Source organism: Oncorhynchus kisutch, linkage group LG12 (genome assembly GCF_002021735.2).
Source record: "Oncorhynchus kisutch isolate 150728-3 linkage group LG12, Okis_V2, whole genome shotgun sequence".
Taxonomy (NCBI): domain Eukaryota; kingdom Metazoa; phylum Chordata; class Actinopteri; order Salmoniformes; family Salmonidae; genus Oncorhynchus; species Oncorhynchus kisutch.
Window position 1 is genome coordinate 22,206,509 of NC_034185.2, and position 16,216 is coordinate 22,222,724.

Here is a 16,216-nt window from a genome sequence, read left to right on the forward strand (position 1 = left end):
TGTCATACAAGTAAACATAGAAAATGACTAAAGTAAATGTGAAAATACTACTTGAGTTAAAGTCTAAAAGTATTTGGTTGAAAATATACTTAAGTATCAAAACTAAATGGAATTGCTCAAATGTACTGAATAATCAAAAGTAACAGTACAACTATAAACCATTTAAAATTACTTGTATGAAGCAAACCGTAAAAAATGGGGCACACTCCAACACCCAGACATAATTGACAAATTAAGCATTTGTGTTTAGTGATCCGCCAGAGGCAGTAGATAACAAGGGATGCTCTCTTGATAAGTGTGCGAATTGGACCATTTTCCGGTCAAAATGTAACGAGTACTTTTGGGTGTCACAGAAAATGTATGGAGTAAAAAGTACATTCTTTTCTGAAGTAAAAGTAAAAGTTGGCAAAAAATATAAATAGTTAAGTAAAGTACAGATACCCCCAAAAATGTTACGTTCGCTAGAATAATTGTCGGACCAAGGGGCAGCGGATGTTGAGTTCCACATTATTTAATAGAAAGTGAAACTAAGCAAAGACGAAAACAAAATAAACAATAAACTAACAACGAACCGTGACAACAGAGATGCTAAGTGCACTAACTCAAAACAATATCCCATAAACACAGGTGGGAAAAACAGCTACTTAAATAGGATCCCTAATTAGAGACAACGATTACCAGCTGCCTCTAATTGGGAATCATACACAATCACCAACAGAAAAACAAACCTAGAATCCCACATAGAAATAATAAACTAGACTAACCCCCCAGTCACACCCTGACCTACTCTACCATAGAAAATAAGGACTCTCTATGGTCAGGACGTGACAAAAAAACTTCTTAAGTAGAACTTTAAAGTATTTTTACTTTAGTACTTTACACCACTGGGATTTTGCCTATGCTTAGCTGTATTTTGTTTCTTTATATCCCAAAAAAACTCCCTAGTCCTTGCCAATGACAAGCATAACGCAGTCACCACCATGCTTAAAAATATGAAGAGTGGTACTCAGTGATCAGTTGTGTTGGATTTGCCCTAAACATAACGCTTTGTATTCAGGACATAAAGTTCATTTCTTTGCTACATTTGGAATACCTCCCTGGTCTTTATGGTTGAATCTGTGTTTGAAATTCACTGCTTGACTGAGAGACCAGACAATTGTATGTGTGGGGTACAGAGATGAGGTAGTCATTCAAAAATCATGTTAAACACTATTGTTGCACACGGAGTGAGTCTATGCAACTTATTATGTGACTTGTTAAATATATTATTACTTATTTAGGCTTGCCATAACAAAGGGGTTGAATACTTGCTTTCTCAAGACATTTCAGATTTCCATTTTTAATTAATTTGTACACATTTTGAAAACCATAACTCCACTTTGACGTTACAGGGTATTGTGGGTATTTTTTTACCCCTTTTTCATATCCAATTGGTTGTTACAGTCTTGTCCCATCGCTGCAACTCCCGTAGAGGCGAAGGTCGAGAGCCACGCGTCCTCCCAAAACACGACCCTGCCAAGCCACATTGCTTCTTGACACAGTGCTCGCTTAGCCCGGAAGCCAGCCGCACCAATGTGTCAGAGGAAACACCACCCAACTGGTGACCGTGTCAGCGTGCATGCATCCGGCCCGCCACAGGAGTCGCTAAATCGCAACGGGACAAGGACGTCCCGGCCTGCCAGACCCTCCCCTAACCCGGACGACGCGGGCCAATTGTGCGCTGCCTAATGGGTCTCCCAGTCGCAGCCAGCTGCGACACAGTCAGGGATCATACCCTGATCTGTAGTGACACCTGTAGCACTGCGATGCAGTGCCTTAGACTGCTGCGCCAATCGGGAGGCTCACAAAATCTTAATTGAATCCATTTTAAATTCAGGCTGTAACACAACAAAATGTGGAAAAAGTCTTGACAAAAGTGCTCCACTCGAACGCGTCCACTCTGAGGTAATCAGTCTCATGGTCCATAACACAGTAATGATAGGTGATAAGCCTACAAAGAGATTGGCAAAAATATTTAGGACAATTTGGAAAAAGACAAAACATACAAATAAAAAACACTAAAAGGATCCAAAATTAGAAGGATTAGGCTTTAATAGGCATTCCTACTGAAATAGGCCAGTAGTTTTCAAACCTCTCCTCGGGAACACCCAGACGTTGTAGCCCTGAACTTGCTCACCTGATTTACCTAGGTCACGTTTCTCTGCTGAGACGTTGTTTGCATCAGCCAATAGTTGTGTGCTAAGTCATCGACTGTGACTTCGGGCACTAGATTGCTATATGATGTGGTTAGCTGATAAGTAAAATACCTATCCAGGCACTGTAAGATCTGGTATGCATCAGCAATGCGCCCATGCTGTGTTCATAACCGAGTGGGAGGTGGGAATTCACCCTTTGGGAAGTTGTAAATGATGAATTCCCGTGCTTTGAACACATTGAGAAACACTGATTGGCTAAAGATCAACAAGCTGCTTAATCCATAAACTTAAGTACAGCTCTCATGTTTGCAACACATTATAGTGTTCAAAAACCATATTAATAGATTGCTTTTTATAAATAATGCTTCGTTGTTGCATTTAACTGCCGAAAATTCTTTCATCAAGATCATTTCTTTAGTAGGTGGTCACCATCACCATTTAGTAGGTGGTCAGAGGTCACCATGTGGTTGAAGTGGGAGCTCATGATGATAGATGAGTTTCCGACTAGTAATTACCAGTTGGAGGGCTGTTCAAGTGGATTTTTCCCAGCGATGGGTGTAACATTAGTGGATGGATCAACAGCGATGGGTGTAACATTAGTGGATGGATCAACAGCGATGGGTGTAACATTAGTGGATGGATCAACAGCGATGGGTGTAACATTAGTGGATGGATCAACAGCGATGGGTGTAACATTAGTGGATGGATCAACAGCGATGGGTGTAACATTAGTGGATGGATCAACAGCGATGGGTGTAACATTAGTGGATGGATCAACAGCGATGGGTGTAACATTAGTGGATGGATCAACAGCGATGGGTGTAACATTAGTGGATGGATCAACAGCGATGGGTGTAACATCAGCGCTCCATTATTGGATAGCTTAATGTTTACAAAGCAGGTTAGGAGAACTGACATAGCAGGTTAGGAGGATTAACATAGCAGGTTAGGATAATGAACGTGGCAGGTTAGGAGAATGAGGTTAAGGTTAGGAAAAGGGTTAGGGTTAGGCTTAGCTACAGTTGTCGACAATCGACTTGTCGTGCAGCCCAACCAGCCACACAAGTGGCAACAAATCTGCCCAATTAGCTGATTCACTTTCCGTACATCCAATTCTGTTGATCCTCCCACTTCTGTTGACACGTCCACCTTCAGACACACTCCATGTATGCAGTTACCCACGACCCTATGAACAATTACAACACTGGCTAACGGTGATCGCTGCTTCTTCTTTTTCTCCTTCTTCTTCTTCTTCTCCTTCTTCTTCTTCTTCTTCGGTATCATAGTGTTCACACATTTTGTTTGTACATGCCGCCACCTACTGTGCTGTAGTGTGTGGTCAATCACTTTACATTTTTTGATACAAAAAGTAATAATTGCACCACCCACTAACCCTACACCCATATACCACTATTTCATAAAAATAAAAAACACCACCCCATTACACTACTTTGACCCTGAACGATGCTACACTAGGCTGACGGCCTGGGAGGAGGGGACTCTTTCATTCAACACCTTGTACCTCTTCACCTTGTTATACTGCACATACTACAACATATCTTCTGTGATTTATGTTTCATTTCTGCGGTACAGTTAATAACCATGGCAATGAATGCTAAGAAGCCAAACTTACTGAAGCACAACTTCGTATCACTCTGTATTGGCCTAGGCCAGTGGTCACCATCCAATGGTAGACTCTATAGGTGCACTTGATTTGCTCTCTTGGCCTGCTGGGTAGGAGGAATTCTAATTCAGATACATGAAATGGTTAAAAATGTGAATACTTTGCCTTCCCGGCCCTAGGGCTGCTGAATCAAGTGCACCTACCGCCAACACAGTGAAAAAAACAACAACATCTGGAACACAAGGCTTTGTCTATGTTTTTCTTTTACAGAAATGCTTGGTGATCGACTAGGAATGCCTTGGAGATAGACCAGTCGCGATCGACCGGTCCCATCATCCTCTACTCTCTTCACTGCCTCAGCTTACTACACCTTCAGTTCTACTATGACCCTGGCAACCTCAACCTTTCTCTCTCGCACTGGACACTTCGGATCCCTAGCAACATGGGCACCCCAACAATTGGCACACAGTTTTTTCCACCGATACTACACATTCCTTTGTCCCATGCCCTCCTGCACACATCTCACATCTTGTAATCGCCCTCCTATTGTACACACTGCTGCAGCATGACCTTGGCATCTGCAACTCCTTAGTGGGTTTGGCACAGACGTTCTCAGTGGATAACTGACCGATCCTAACATGGCTTTGTCAGGTAAAGACTCTGCTTCAAAACTCAAAAGGACAGACAATATCTTCTCAGTTTCACCACACTCGCATTTCAGCTTACATATCAGTTGTTCCACCTCAACACGTAATGACATCCAAGTAAAAGGCACCCTGCTCCAGAGAGCAAAGCAAGTCACAGGCCTTGTCCCTAGTCACATGACGCAAAGCACCTGCTCCCTCTGGATGGAAGAAACCCTTCAAGCTATCTTTACCGATTTAACAGTAACCAACTTCTTTTCTACCCAGCCTGAGACTACATATGGATCAGCTAAAAAGCTGGGATCCACTTTCTCCAGAAATGTTTCTCCCAATGGGCCCGAATCATCCTTTGCTTGACCATCGGGGCGAGACTCGGACTTGGAGGTCTTCACCAGATCTATCACCACATTTATGAGCCATCAGAGACAGCAGAATATGTTTTGAAGTACTTGGCGCCATTCTTCCTCAACACACATCTTCCCACTGCACTCGGTTCTTCTCCTTCTTCCTTGCTGCCCATAACCATGTCTATCCGTTCATCATGCACTTGCCACACCTTCATCCACTGAATTGCTTGCAGAGCACGCACTGATGGCGTTTCTCCAAAACCCAACTTCTGTTGGTTTACTCAATTTACAAGTCTAGCTATCTCTGGCCTCTCCATGCTTCTATTCTCCCCTGTATCAGCTGAGAATTAGAGGCGTCCTAATGGTGATCACTTCCTCAACACAGGTATTTATAGGACCTCGCCCATGGCCACACTTTCTTGAGCCTACCAACTGGCCCACAATCTATGGGACAAATACAATTACTTAAAATATGTAAACTGGGGCATGTACCATAATACAATCACTAATCTAAAGGTAACAGCGCTCACTAAAGGTAACAGCGCTCACTAAAGGTAACAGCGCTCACTGTTGCGCCAAGTGGCTGGTTTACATGTCACCTCTCAACGTCCTCAAACATGGATGGACGTTGAATACTGAATCGTATCACGGGTGACTTGGCTGCAAAAAGAAGTTGAAGCATATGCTGCACTCATGAATAGAATAGAAGTGCCATTTACAGTAAATGGTGTCCTACCTGGATCAAGTCATTGACCTAAATAGCCAATTAGGCCTACATAGAATGACTGCATTTAAAAATGGCATCCATGTGTTTGTCTATGAGCGCGCGCACGTGCGTGCGTGTCTACATGTGTGAATGTGTGTTACTGTTTACTTTACCACTCTAGACAGTCACAGACTGTCACCCACACTCAGTGAGAATCTGGATGGTAGCAGTCTAGCGGGTGTTCGGCTACAGGAATGCTGGGTTTGGTTCACTTTCAGAAGCCATAAACCCTTGGGACATGCAGGCTGATGGCCAATGGAAGCAGCCCACAGACAGAAAGTGGCGGCTGAGGAATCCAGCACAACAACATGGCCAACCTATGTGCTGTTGCAGCAGCAACATTGAGGGCAGTGTGAGATGAGATCAGAGTTATGAGGTCCGAGCTGGTGATGATGAGAGGAGATAGAGAAACAGCACCACAGAGTAAAAACCAAGCTGACAGGCCAGGTATAGGACAAGGCTGTTCTCATATATCCCACTAGAAGATAAATGTCATTTGGGGTTAAAACAAACCTTTTATGTGCATCGTGTGTCTCATCCATATTCATCAGCCTCATCCACTTCAGACAGAACATCAGGGAGATGTTGGTAAGGCGTTGGAGTTTTCACTTCTGCACATCTCAAGAAGCTCAACCTTGTATACATTACATTTACACTGTATTTCATGGAACTGGATGTTTTGAGCAGCAGTAGCATCTCTCTCCCCTGAGTGAGGCCTTCCTTCCCCATTGAAAGCTGCCAAAGAAATGGAAGGCGGGTGGAAACCGGCAGCATTTACATTCTGGCACGCTTTGAATGGCTCCTTTGAACTGCTGGCTTTGATAATAAATAAAAGGGGGCAGGCGCCAGAACACAATGTAATCTAATGTAGAAGTCCTTCATTGATAGTGTACCTTCTCAACACAGGTACTACTCCTAAGGTACTATTATGTGGAGATGGTTGGAGTCTTACTGTAAAGTAACGTTGTTGGAATCAGGTGTCCTCTGAGATGCCCCTGTAATTTAGCCTCGCCCTGGGTCACCTGTCTCAGGAGGAGAAGGAGAGGGTGTGCTAAATCAAATCAAATCAAACTTTATTTGTCACATGCACCGAACACAAGTGTAGACCTTATCGTGAAATGTTTACTTACAAACCCTTAACCAACAGTGCAGTTCAAGAAGAGTTAAGAAAAGAAGAAAACTAAAGTGAAAAATAATAAAAAGTAACACAATAAAATAACAATAACTAGATGATATACAGGGAGTACCGGTACCGAGTCAATGTCCCGAGGTACAGGTTAGTCAAGGTAATTTGTACATGTAGGTAGGGGTGAAGTGACTATGCATAGATAATAAACAGTGAGTAGCGGCAGTGGGGGGGGTGGGGGGGGGTTAATGTAAATAGTCAATAGCCATTTGATTAATTGTTCAGCAGTCTTATGATTTGGGGATAGAAGCTGTTAAAGAGCCTTTTGGACCTAGACTTGGCGCTCCAGTACCGCTTGCCAGGCGGTGATGCAACCGGATGCTCTCGATGGTGCAGCTGTAGAACTTTTTGAGGATCTGGGAACCCATGCCAAATCTTTTCAGTCTCCTGAGGGGGAAAAGGTGTTTTCATGCCCTCTTCACGACTGTCTTGGTGTGTTTGGACCATGATAGTTCATTGGTGATGTGGACACCAAGAAACTTGAATCTCTCGACCCGCTCTACTACAGCCCTAGCGGTCAGCTAGTGGTGATTACGCATTAATACATCTAGCTACAGACTTTATGGCTTGGATTCAAAAGGGATCTTAAATGTACTGTATTATGAGTTTCTGCTATATCCCTTCTCAGGGACTGTTTTATTGTAGCCTTTAATGTGATGGAGTGGCTGTGATGTAGCAGGCAGCAGCACCAGAGGGGGCTATCATTGAAATCCCAGTTGAGTCACTATTGATATTCCCTTGGCTCGGAGGACAGGCTTTTATGGATTACTCCTGTGAACGAGACCTGCATAACGAGGTAACAACATTAGTTAGACAAGCAGAGTGAGATACAATTATTCCGGGTAAGTGTCACCTGTAGAACAAGAAAGCTTCGAGCCAGAGAATAGATAATCACACATCTATTTGAATGTGATTGTAGCTTAGTCTATCTATGGCTTTCTACTTGAAACCTTCAGAAACAGTATTCTGTCTGTCAGGCACACATCAAGTGAATGATTCTCAGTATGACTTGATAAAGCCCCCTGCAGCATAATATCTTTAACATGTGTTTAGCTCAAGCCTGAGGAATCGTCTTCACAAAAGCCTTTATGGTGGAAGAGATTCGGAAAATGGTCATAAAGCATAAAATGCATCAACCCATATTCTATAACCCTCTCATTCTGATTGTTGAAAGTGCTTACATTCTGACAAACTCCATCAAATCAACTTGCTCTTCAAACCAAATCAACTTGCTCTTCAAACCTACTCCCCCTTGGTCTTCTTTGCAGAGTGTTGTGTGATGCACATCCATTTGTGATGTATAATTAGATCCTGGCTCTGTCACGATACCAGAATTTGGACTTCGATACCGATACCAGGTTTAGTATCACGATGCATGGTACAATCACAATACTCAATTCATCAACGATACCAAAATGATACCGCTGCAAAAAAACAAGGCTTATTAGCCAAAGTCACAGAATTGCACTTGATCCAGACAGATAAACTCAGCTACTGCTCTGTTCAACCGTTGGGCATCTTTTGAGTTCAATATCAGGTATGCATTAATGAATCAATTATACAATCATATAATCAATTAATAAAATATATCAACATAATGATAATCATTCATGTGAATGGTACATTTCTATTGATAAACTGGGTAAATTAAGATGTAGCCTAAGCCTATTCACAATAAAGGTGAATGTATATTCAATAAAAATATGAGCATGCATTAAGTTATAGAGCTTGTTTTGGTTGATTTCATGGGGCTACAGATGACAAACAATCTGTTTCCCTTCCATTTGGGATTTATATTATTCTACTGAACAGTTGCATAGAAGTAGCTTAGGAAACTAAGAAACACAAAAATTGCTGTTTCGTTGAATGCTGCACGTGTATGACTACAAACAGTTAGTAAGTTGGAAATTTCAGTTTCCTAGTTCGGACTAGCACTTGAACCGGCCAATATGTACTTGAATTAGACCATTTTCCTGTCCAGCTAAGCATTCAAAATGTACTTTTGGGTGTCAGGTAAAATGTATGAAGTAAAAAGTACATTATTTTCTTTAGGAATGTAGTGATGAAAAAGTAAAAGTTGTCAAAAATATATATAGTAAAGTAAAGTAAAGTACAGATACCCCAAAAAACGACATAAGTAGTACTTTAAAGTATTTTTACTTAAGTACTTTACACTGTTGCCCACTACTGAACGTGTAGCACAGACAGAAGGGGTAACACAGACATGTCACAGGGGCTATAAAACTGAAACATCCATTTAGAACATTTTCTGACCACCAAATATGACAATAAGAGGAAGTCCAGTCATGGGTAGAGGGAGAGGATGGAACTACGTGAAACTACATTCTGCAAATGTTCTTATCGATGAAATCTCAGTGTCTTTTTCTGTTCCCACTAAGTTTTATAGACTTGACGCTTTGCCAAAGTTGCAAAAAATGGTGTTGTTTAGAAGGAATGCAAGGTCGAATTGAGTTTGTGCACACTCACACTTCAAATAGGTGGTGTTCCCTAACGTAAATCTGCAATTTGCAATCTGCTTGTTCTGCTTCATTTGCCCCTCTGTAAATGACACAGATGAACACTCTTGGGTTAGCTAGCTATCCCATAAAGCCATCACCAAAAACCATAAAGTTTCATCTTCTTCTGTGGTTTGGTAACTTCCTGTTCTTCGACGGACACTGGCTGTACTGAAGACGACACAAAGTTTGGAAAATGTCAAAGTATGCAGAGTCCTTCTCGCAACGGAGCCTTCAACCACAAGGGGGCGGTGCGATTCCACTCTGCTATGGATGTTCTCGTTGAAATGCATGACATCCGGTGCCATGTGACTGAGTGCTTATGAGTAATGTGAACAAGGCTTATGCCGCGTTCAAATGCTAGTCGGAACTAGGAAAGTCAGACATTTCTGACTTGATGTTTCGTTGAACGTGTATAACTACAACCAGTTAGTATGTCGGAAATGTCAGTTTCCTAATTCCGACTTGCACGTGAACTTGGCATTAAGGGGGACATCGGCTACGCTGATACATACTTGATCCGTGAGACGTATTTCATGTTCTAGTATTGAGAAAGTACAGAAGTTTCAGTATACCGTGCAACACTATTAGATCCATATAGCCTTAGTGTTGTCTGAGAGCTCAGTTAGCTAGTTTGTGTTTTCAGATGTTTCCCCGTAGCGCTGAGCTCGGTCGTTACTTGATGCAGCATGAATCCAGATGGCCACTTAAAGCTGGCAGGACAAACTTATGATTTGGCTTGACACAGCAAAACTGTGGCCCACCCCATTTGGAATATTGTTACTGTGTCTGCTAGGCTAATCCACAACAAAATCATGACATGTTATTGTGGAGTCAATTGTACATCAACAGTTACTTTTGATCGTCAAGTCTTGACCCCTTTCTCTATAATGGTCATTTAGCATGAGTAGTTAATGCACTTGAGGCCTGCTGCCAGTAAGTCTTAATGACTACATCAGCAGCAGAACTGCAGACGCTGTATTCCTTGATCAGTTAGGGGTGTCCAACATTATGCTTCGTCCACACAAACTCAGAGAAACCAATGAGTGTGGAAGTAAACAGTGCTTAGAGTTCAAACAGCCGTAGAAGAGAGTGTGTCTCTCTATCTGTCATAGCATGTTTTCTTTCAATTGAGGACTCATGAATATCTTATTGCTGGGGCTTCGTACAATGCCAGGTTAGTAATAACACATTTATCAACAGAAGAACTTTTACATACTTATGTGAAGATGGCAAGCTCTTTGCTTTGCCCTTTAGTGATAGCATCTCAGAGTCAATTCTGTGTGTCTTGAAAGAAGACTTGGAAATGATTAGGTGTCTTTATTGCACCATCCAGATCGGAACACATTTCAATGCCTTTCGCTACTTGTATTTGGTTGATCTCAAATGTCCAGGTAGCATATTTTCTCTATGTAACTCATTAGTTATTGATGGGTTTGCTAATATAATTCTCAGTTCTTATCTCAAATCAAATGTTATTTGTCAAATGCGCCCGAATTCAACAGCTGTATTCTTACAGTGAAGTGCTTACTTACAAGCCCTTAACCATCAATGCAGTTAAAATAAAATACCAAAAAAAGTAACAAATAATTCAAGAGCAGCAGTAAATAACAATAGTGAGGCTATATACAGGGGGTACTGGTACAGATTCAGTGGGCGGGGGCACCGGTTAGTCGAGGTTATTGAGGTAATATGTACATGTAGGTAGAGTTATTAAAGTGACTGCATAAATAATAACAGAGAGTAGCAGCAGTGTAATGGGGGGGGGGGGGGGGCAATGCAAATAGTCTGGGTAGCCATTTGATTAGATGTTCAGGAGTCTTATGGATTGGGCGTGGAAGCTGCTTAGAAGCCTCTTGGACCTAGACTTGGAGCTCCGGTACAGCTTGCCATATGGTAGCAGAGAGAACAGTCTAAGACTATGGTGGCTGGAGTCTTTGACAATTTTTAGGGCCTTCATCTGACACCACCTGGTATAGAGGTCCTGAATGGCAGGTAGCTTGGCGCCAGTGATGTACTGGGCCGTACACACTACATCTCTGTAGTGCCTTGCAGTCGGAGGCCGAGTAGTACCAGGCAGTGATGCAACCGGTCAGGATGCTCTCGGTGGTGCAGCTGTAGAACCTTTTGAGGATCTGAGGACCCATGCCAATCCTGAGGGGGAATAGGTTTTGTTGTGCCCTCTTCACGATTGTCTTGGTGGGCTTGGACCATTTTAGTTTGGTGATGTGGACACCAAGGAACTTGAAGTTCTCAACCTGCTTCACTACATCCCCGTTGGTCCTCCTTTTCCTGTAGTCCACAGTCATTTCCTTTGTCTTGATCACGTTGAGGGAGAGGTTGTTGTCCTGGCAATACAAGGCCAGGTCTCTGACCTCCTCCCTATAAGATGTCTCATCGTTATCGGTGATCAGGCCTATCACTGTTGTGTCATAGACATACTTAATGATGGTGTTGGAGTCGTGCCTGTCCCTAGAGTCATGAGTGAACAGGGAGTACAGGAGGTGGACTGAGCACGCACTCCTGAGGGGCCCCCGTGTTGAGGAGCAGCATGTCGCATGTGTTGTTACCGACCCTTACCACCTGGTGGAGGCCCGTCAGGAAGTCCAGGATCCAATTGCAGAGGGAGGTGTTAGTCCCAGGGTCCATAGCTTAGTGATGATCTTTGAGGGCACTATGGTGATGAACGCTGAGCTGTAGTCAATGAATAGCATTCTCGCGTAGGTATTCCTTTTGTCCTTTTGGGAAAGGGCAGTGTGGAGTGCAATAGAGATTGCATCACCTGTGGATCTGTTTCTGGGATGATGGTGTTGATGTGAGCCATGACCAGCCTTTCAAAGCACTTCATGGCTACAGACGTGAGTGCTACGGGTCGGTAGTAATTTTGGCAGGTTACCTTAGCGTTCTTGGGCACAGGGACTATGGTGGTCTGCTTGAAACATGTTGGTATTACAGACTCAGGGAGAGGTTGAAAATGTCAGTGAAGACACTTGCCACTTGGTCAGCGCATGCTGAGAGTACACGTCCTGGTAATCCATCTGGCCCTGTGGTCTTGTGAATGTTGACCTGTTTAAAGGTCTTACTCACATCGGCTGCGGAGAGTGTGATCACACAGTTGTCCAGAACAGCTGATGCTCTCATGCATGTTTCAGTGTTACTTGCCTCGAAGTGAGCATAGAAGTACATTAGCTCGTCTGGTAGGCTCGTGTCACTGGACAGCTGTAGTAGTAGTCAGTAATAGTTTGCAAGCCCTGCCACATCCGACGAGAGTCTGAGCCGGTGTAGTACGATTCAATCTTATTCCTGTATTGACGCTTTGCCTGTTTGATGGTTCGTCGGAGGACATAGCGGGATTTCTTATAAGCTTAAGTAACTCATGAACCTTTCAAGCTAGAGACACCAGACCAACTTTATCATGTTCAGGCTATCCTAACTTGATTTATTTTTTTACTTTATAAAGTATAAACTATAACTGTAGAAATGTGCATACATTAGCATAAAATAACACACTAGTAGTAACTAATGAACTGTTCAAGCTAGAGACACCAAACCAAATGTCATATGTTCAGGCTATCCTTCCGTATTCTATCCAATTAAACAACTGATAAATCAATCTTTTTCAAGTCACTACCATTACTACTGCAGTCAATACCACTACTATAACTTGTTTCAAAACCACAAATCCACACCCTATTTTCTTCAGGAAATATACTTTTCTAGGTTTAGCCTAACTTCTGTCATTACATGTTTGCAATGTTTGCATTTCTTTCATCAATTTCGTGGAAGTACCAGCTTTTTTTAAACTAATGTATGACATAGGCAGCAATGGAGATAGAGTTGCATTGAGAGTATTATGCTGTAAGACTGATTGAGCGGTGGTTATAGTGGTCCCACATTTGGGTCTATCACTAGGACATAATTTATAGTTCTCGAAAGTTCTCAAAACACTTTTGAGGTTTTGAAGTGTGCCTGAAGGTGTCATAGTAGATCTGTAAGAAAGGCAGTGGTTGTAACCATCAGTGTGTGCCCAGCACAACAGTGCGTCACTCTGCATGGTGAGATGTTTTTCCCCCTGATTGCACACGATTTCATCAGCAGGCCTCTCTGTTTTATCTCAACAGTGGTAGCTGACTGTGCAATGCTGTCAATATAATGACTGTTACTAGTTATGGAGGAATAACGACATGTTAAGACAACATTCTATTTTTTATTTATCTCTAGTCTGAATGTCTGCACATTTGAATCAAAAGACAGATCGCTGTGTAGATCACACACACATACAGCCGTATGTCCATCTCTTTATAAAAGAAATCTCATAGGATACTATACTCAACATCCTCATATGTAATGTGTCTTTTCAGCCCTTTATGTGGGCTCAGGGATCAGGCAGCAGTTAAACTGCTTTAGCTTGTCAAAAAGGCTTCTCAGCAGAGGTGTGTGGTTGCCAAGAGAGGAGGGAGGTTAAAATGCATGACATTTCTTCCCGAAAGATCAAGTGCATTACATTTTACATTTGCAACATTTTTCCTCCAGATTTGTGGGGCATTTGACGGACAAAATCAAACAGCAGCATCCGTTGTCGTGGATTTCTGTTGTGACTTTGATTCATGTTTTGAGATGTACATGAATCTGAGAATCATACAATGTCAGTGGTTATATTCCAACCATCATATCAGATATGCTTTGGTCTTACAGTTGTAAAGATAATCTATGAATAATTGGACTAACCATGCCTAAATCAGGCTGCCAGGTGCCAGTCTGTTGAGTGGGCAGTGACTGACCCAGCTGGCACACAGATAATGATGTGGACACAGCGCTTCACAGGTAATGCAGTCCCAAAGGGCAGTAAATCCAGTCTGTATCTTTTATTTCATGTTCACAAAGGTAAACAAAGCACTTTGGCTGCAATCACCCTGGCATCCTGTGACAGATGAACAGCTCCGGACTGTGACTTTTACTATTATTTAATTTGTATTATTATTTTTAAATCAAGATCAGCTTTAAAAACATCTTCCTCAGTTTCCTGCCTGTGGACACTCCACTGTGAGTGACGTGACTTGCGTGTCTGCCAGTCCCATTCCCAGGCCAGCAGAGGGAGGGGGCTGTTCAGGAGAGGAATACTTATGCCCCTTCTGCTCCCCACTCCATGACAGTGCAGGTCTGTTGGAGGGGGTCACGCCCCTAGCCTAAAAAGGTAAAGCAGAATACAGCTGGTGTGGCTAGCTCTAAAAATAACCCAGGCAGGGCAGAATAGCCTGGGCTACGGTTACATTGAAGCCCCCCTCCTGTCCTATATGCTTCCTGATCTACACCCATCATGGGCAGGGAAAACTTTTAGGCTGCATCTGCACCTCTCCTCTGGTCAGCCCTGGAACTTTTTTCCTCCTCAACTTTTGCTCTCCCCCTCCTGGACTTTAATTGACCCTCTTCAGAGAACCTTAGGTCACCGTCACGGTGACCCTTTGGTATATTTATCCTTTTTCATCTTCAGGGGAATTGAACATCCAGTCCAGACACCAGTTGTAATATCTTTTGGTTGTGGCTGTTCTTCCTTGTAGGGGCTCTGTGCAGGGACTCATCCTTGACGATCAGGACTCAAACAGGATTAGGGAGGTGGCAGTCCATGTTCTTTTTTTCTCTACAACTTTTTTGTTGTTGTTGCCCTAAGGGATTAATTGCTGAAATTACATATTCAAACCAGCATGACTGAGGGAGTCGAAGGTACAGTATCTACACAAGTCTAAGTATGTCTTTACATTTTACTTCCTTATTATGGGTAACTTAATTTGTTATTTTAAATGTTAAAAGCAGATGTGTAACATAGCTCAGTAGACATTTTGGAACCTGCTCTGTAAGGGAATCTCATGATTGGCGGCTTCTAAAAATACTGGATATCATGTAGCGTATCATACTGGCTATTTGCTCTGCAGCCTTGAAACAGTTGTGATGATAGCACGGCTTTAAGTGTCTTGCACTTAAGGTGCATAATCCATCTCTATTTTTACTGTTACAGACGTCATCTGACTTTTGGGAAACAAACTAATAATTATTTCTGGTGAACCTTGTTTTCCCTCAGTCAGTTCGAGTACCTGGCTCAGATTTGATTTAACCTGAGCCAGGGTGACAAAACTTAAAATTGACCTAGAAGGGACTATTTTGAGAGCACCCAGGAGAGGATAAATCAGATCAGTTTTGTTGGCTGACTCTATCTGAGATTAGTTGTCATGGATATCTACTAAGGGTTCCCAAGACGTCAACGTCAACTTCAGGCAGCGATGGGTCATGAGAGAGGGAAGGTAGATGTGTTGGAGCTTCATACATGTTTAACAGCACAGCATATTTGTGTGATGTATTCCATCACTATCCCCTCCACACTAATCCTGGAGTCCAGGATAACACCATACTGTGAATACCATTACTGTAAACCTGACAAACACACTCAAGTGCACATACTAGACACACACACACACACACACACACACACACACACACACACACACACACACACACACACACACACACACACACACACACACACACACACACACACACACACACACACACACACACACACACTGTTCAAGTCACAGTATTGTGTATTGTGTTTTGTTGAATCAAAGTGAGAGGAAGCCGGACATATGGTGTCTGTCTGCAGAGCCTCTTGAGTCAGCAGTTTGAGGGGACATGGGTACCCAATAATCCCCCTTGGCTGACAACGGGGTGCAGGCAATGGTGAAGAGACCCAACAGGTGGCCTGATCCCACACTGGGCCAGGCTGGACAAATACACAAGCACAAGCACATGCACAAGCACAAGCACAAGCACACGTACTCTCTCTCTCTCTCTCTTTCTCTTTCGTTCTTTCATACTCACTGACCTACAGTACCAGTCAAACTTTTGGACACACCTACTCATCACCTACTTTTCTTTGTTTTTAC

The 16,216-nt window shown here is 42.8% G+C and overlaps 1 protein-coding gene across 26 annotated transcripts in view; it reads left to right on the top strand.

Annotated features, from left to right (window-relative positions):
• The first annotated feature begins 14,575 nt into the window (after nt 1-14,575).
• The window catches only part of LOC109900709 (triadin), a 70,471-nt gene continuing 68,830 nt past the window's right edge, over nt 14,576-16,216 (top strand). For 13 of the 26 annotated variants that reach the window (XM_031837121.1, XM_031837131.1, XM_031837129.1 and 10 more), the window contains exon 1: nt 14,581-14,999. In XM_031837121.1, the coding sequence (XP_031692981.1) occupies nt 14,981-14,999 (19 nt within the window). In that variant the 5' untranslated portion in view covers nt 14,581-14,980. Of the gene's footprint in view, nt 15,023-16,216 lie in introns of all 26 variants that reach the window. The other 13 variants (XM_031837122.1, XM_031837132.1, XM_031837139.1 and 10 more) reach the window with 6 other exon arrangements.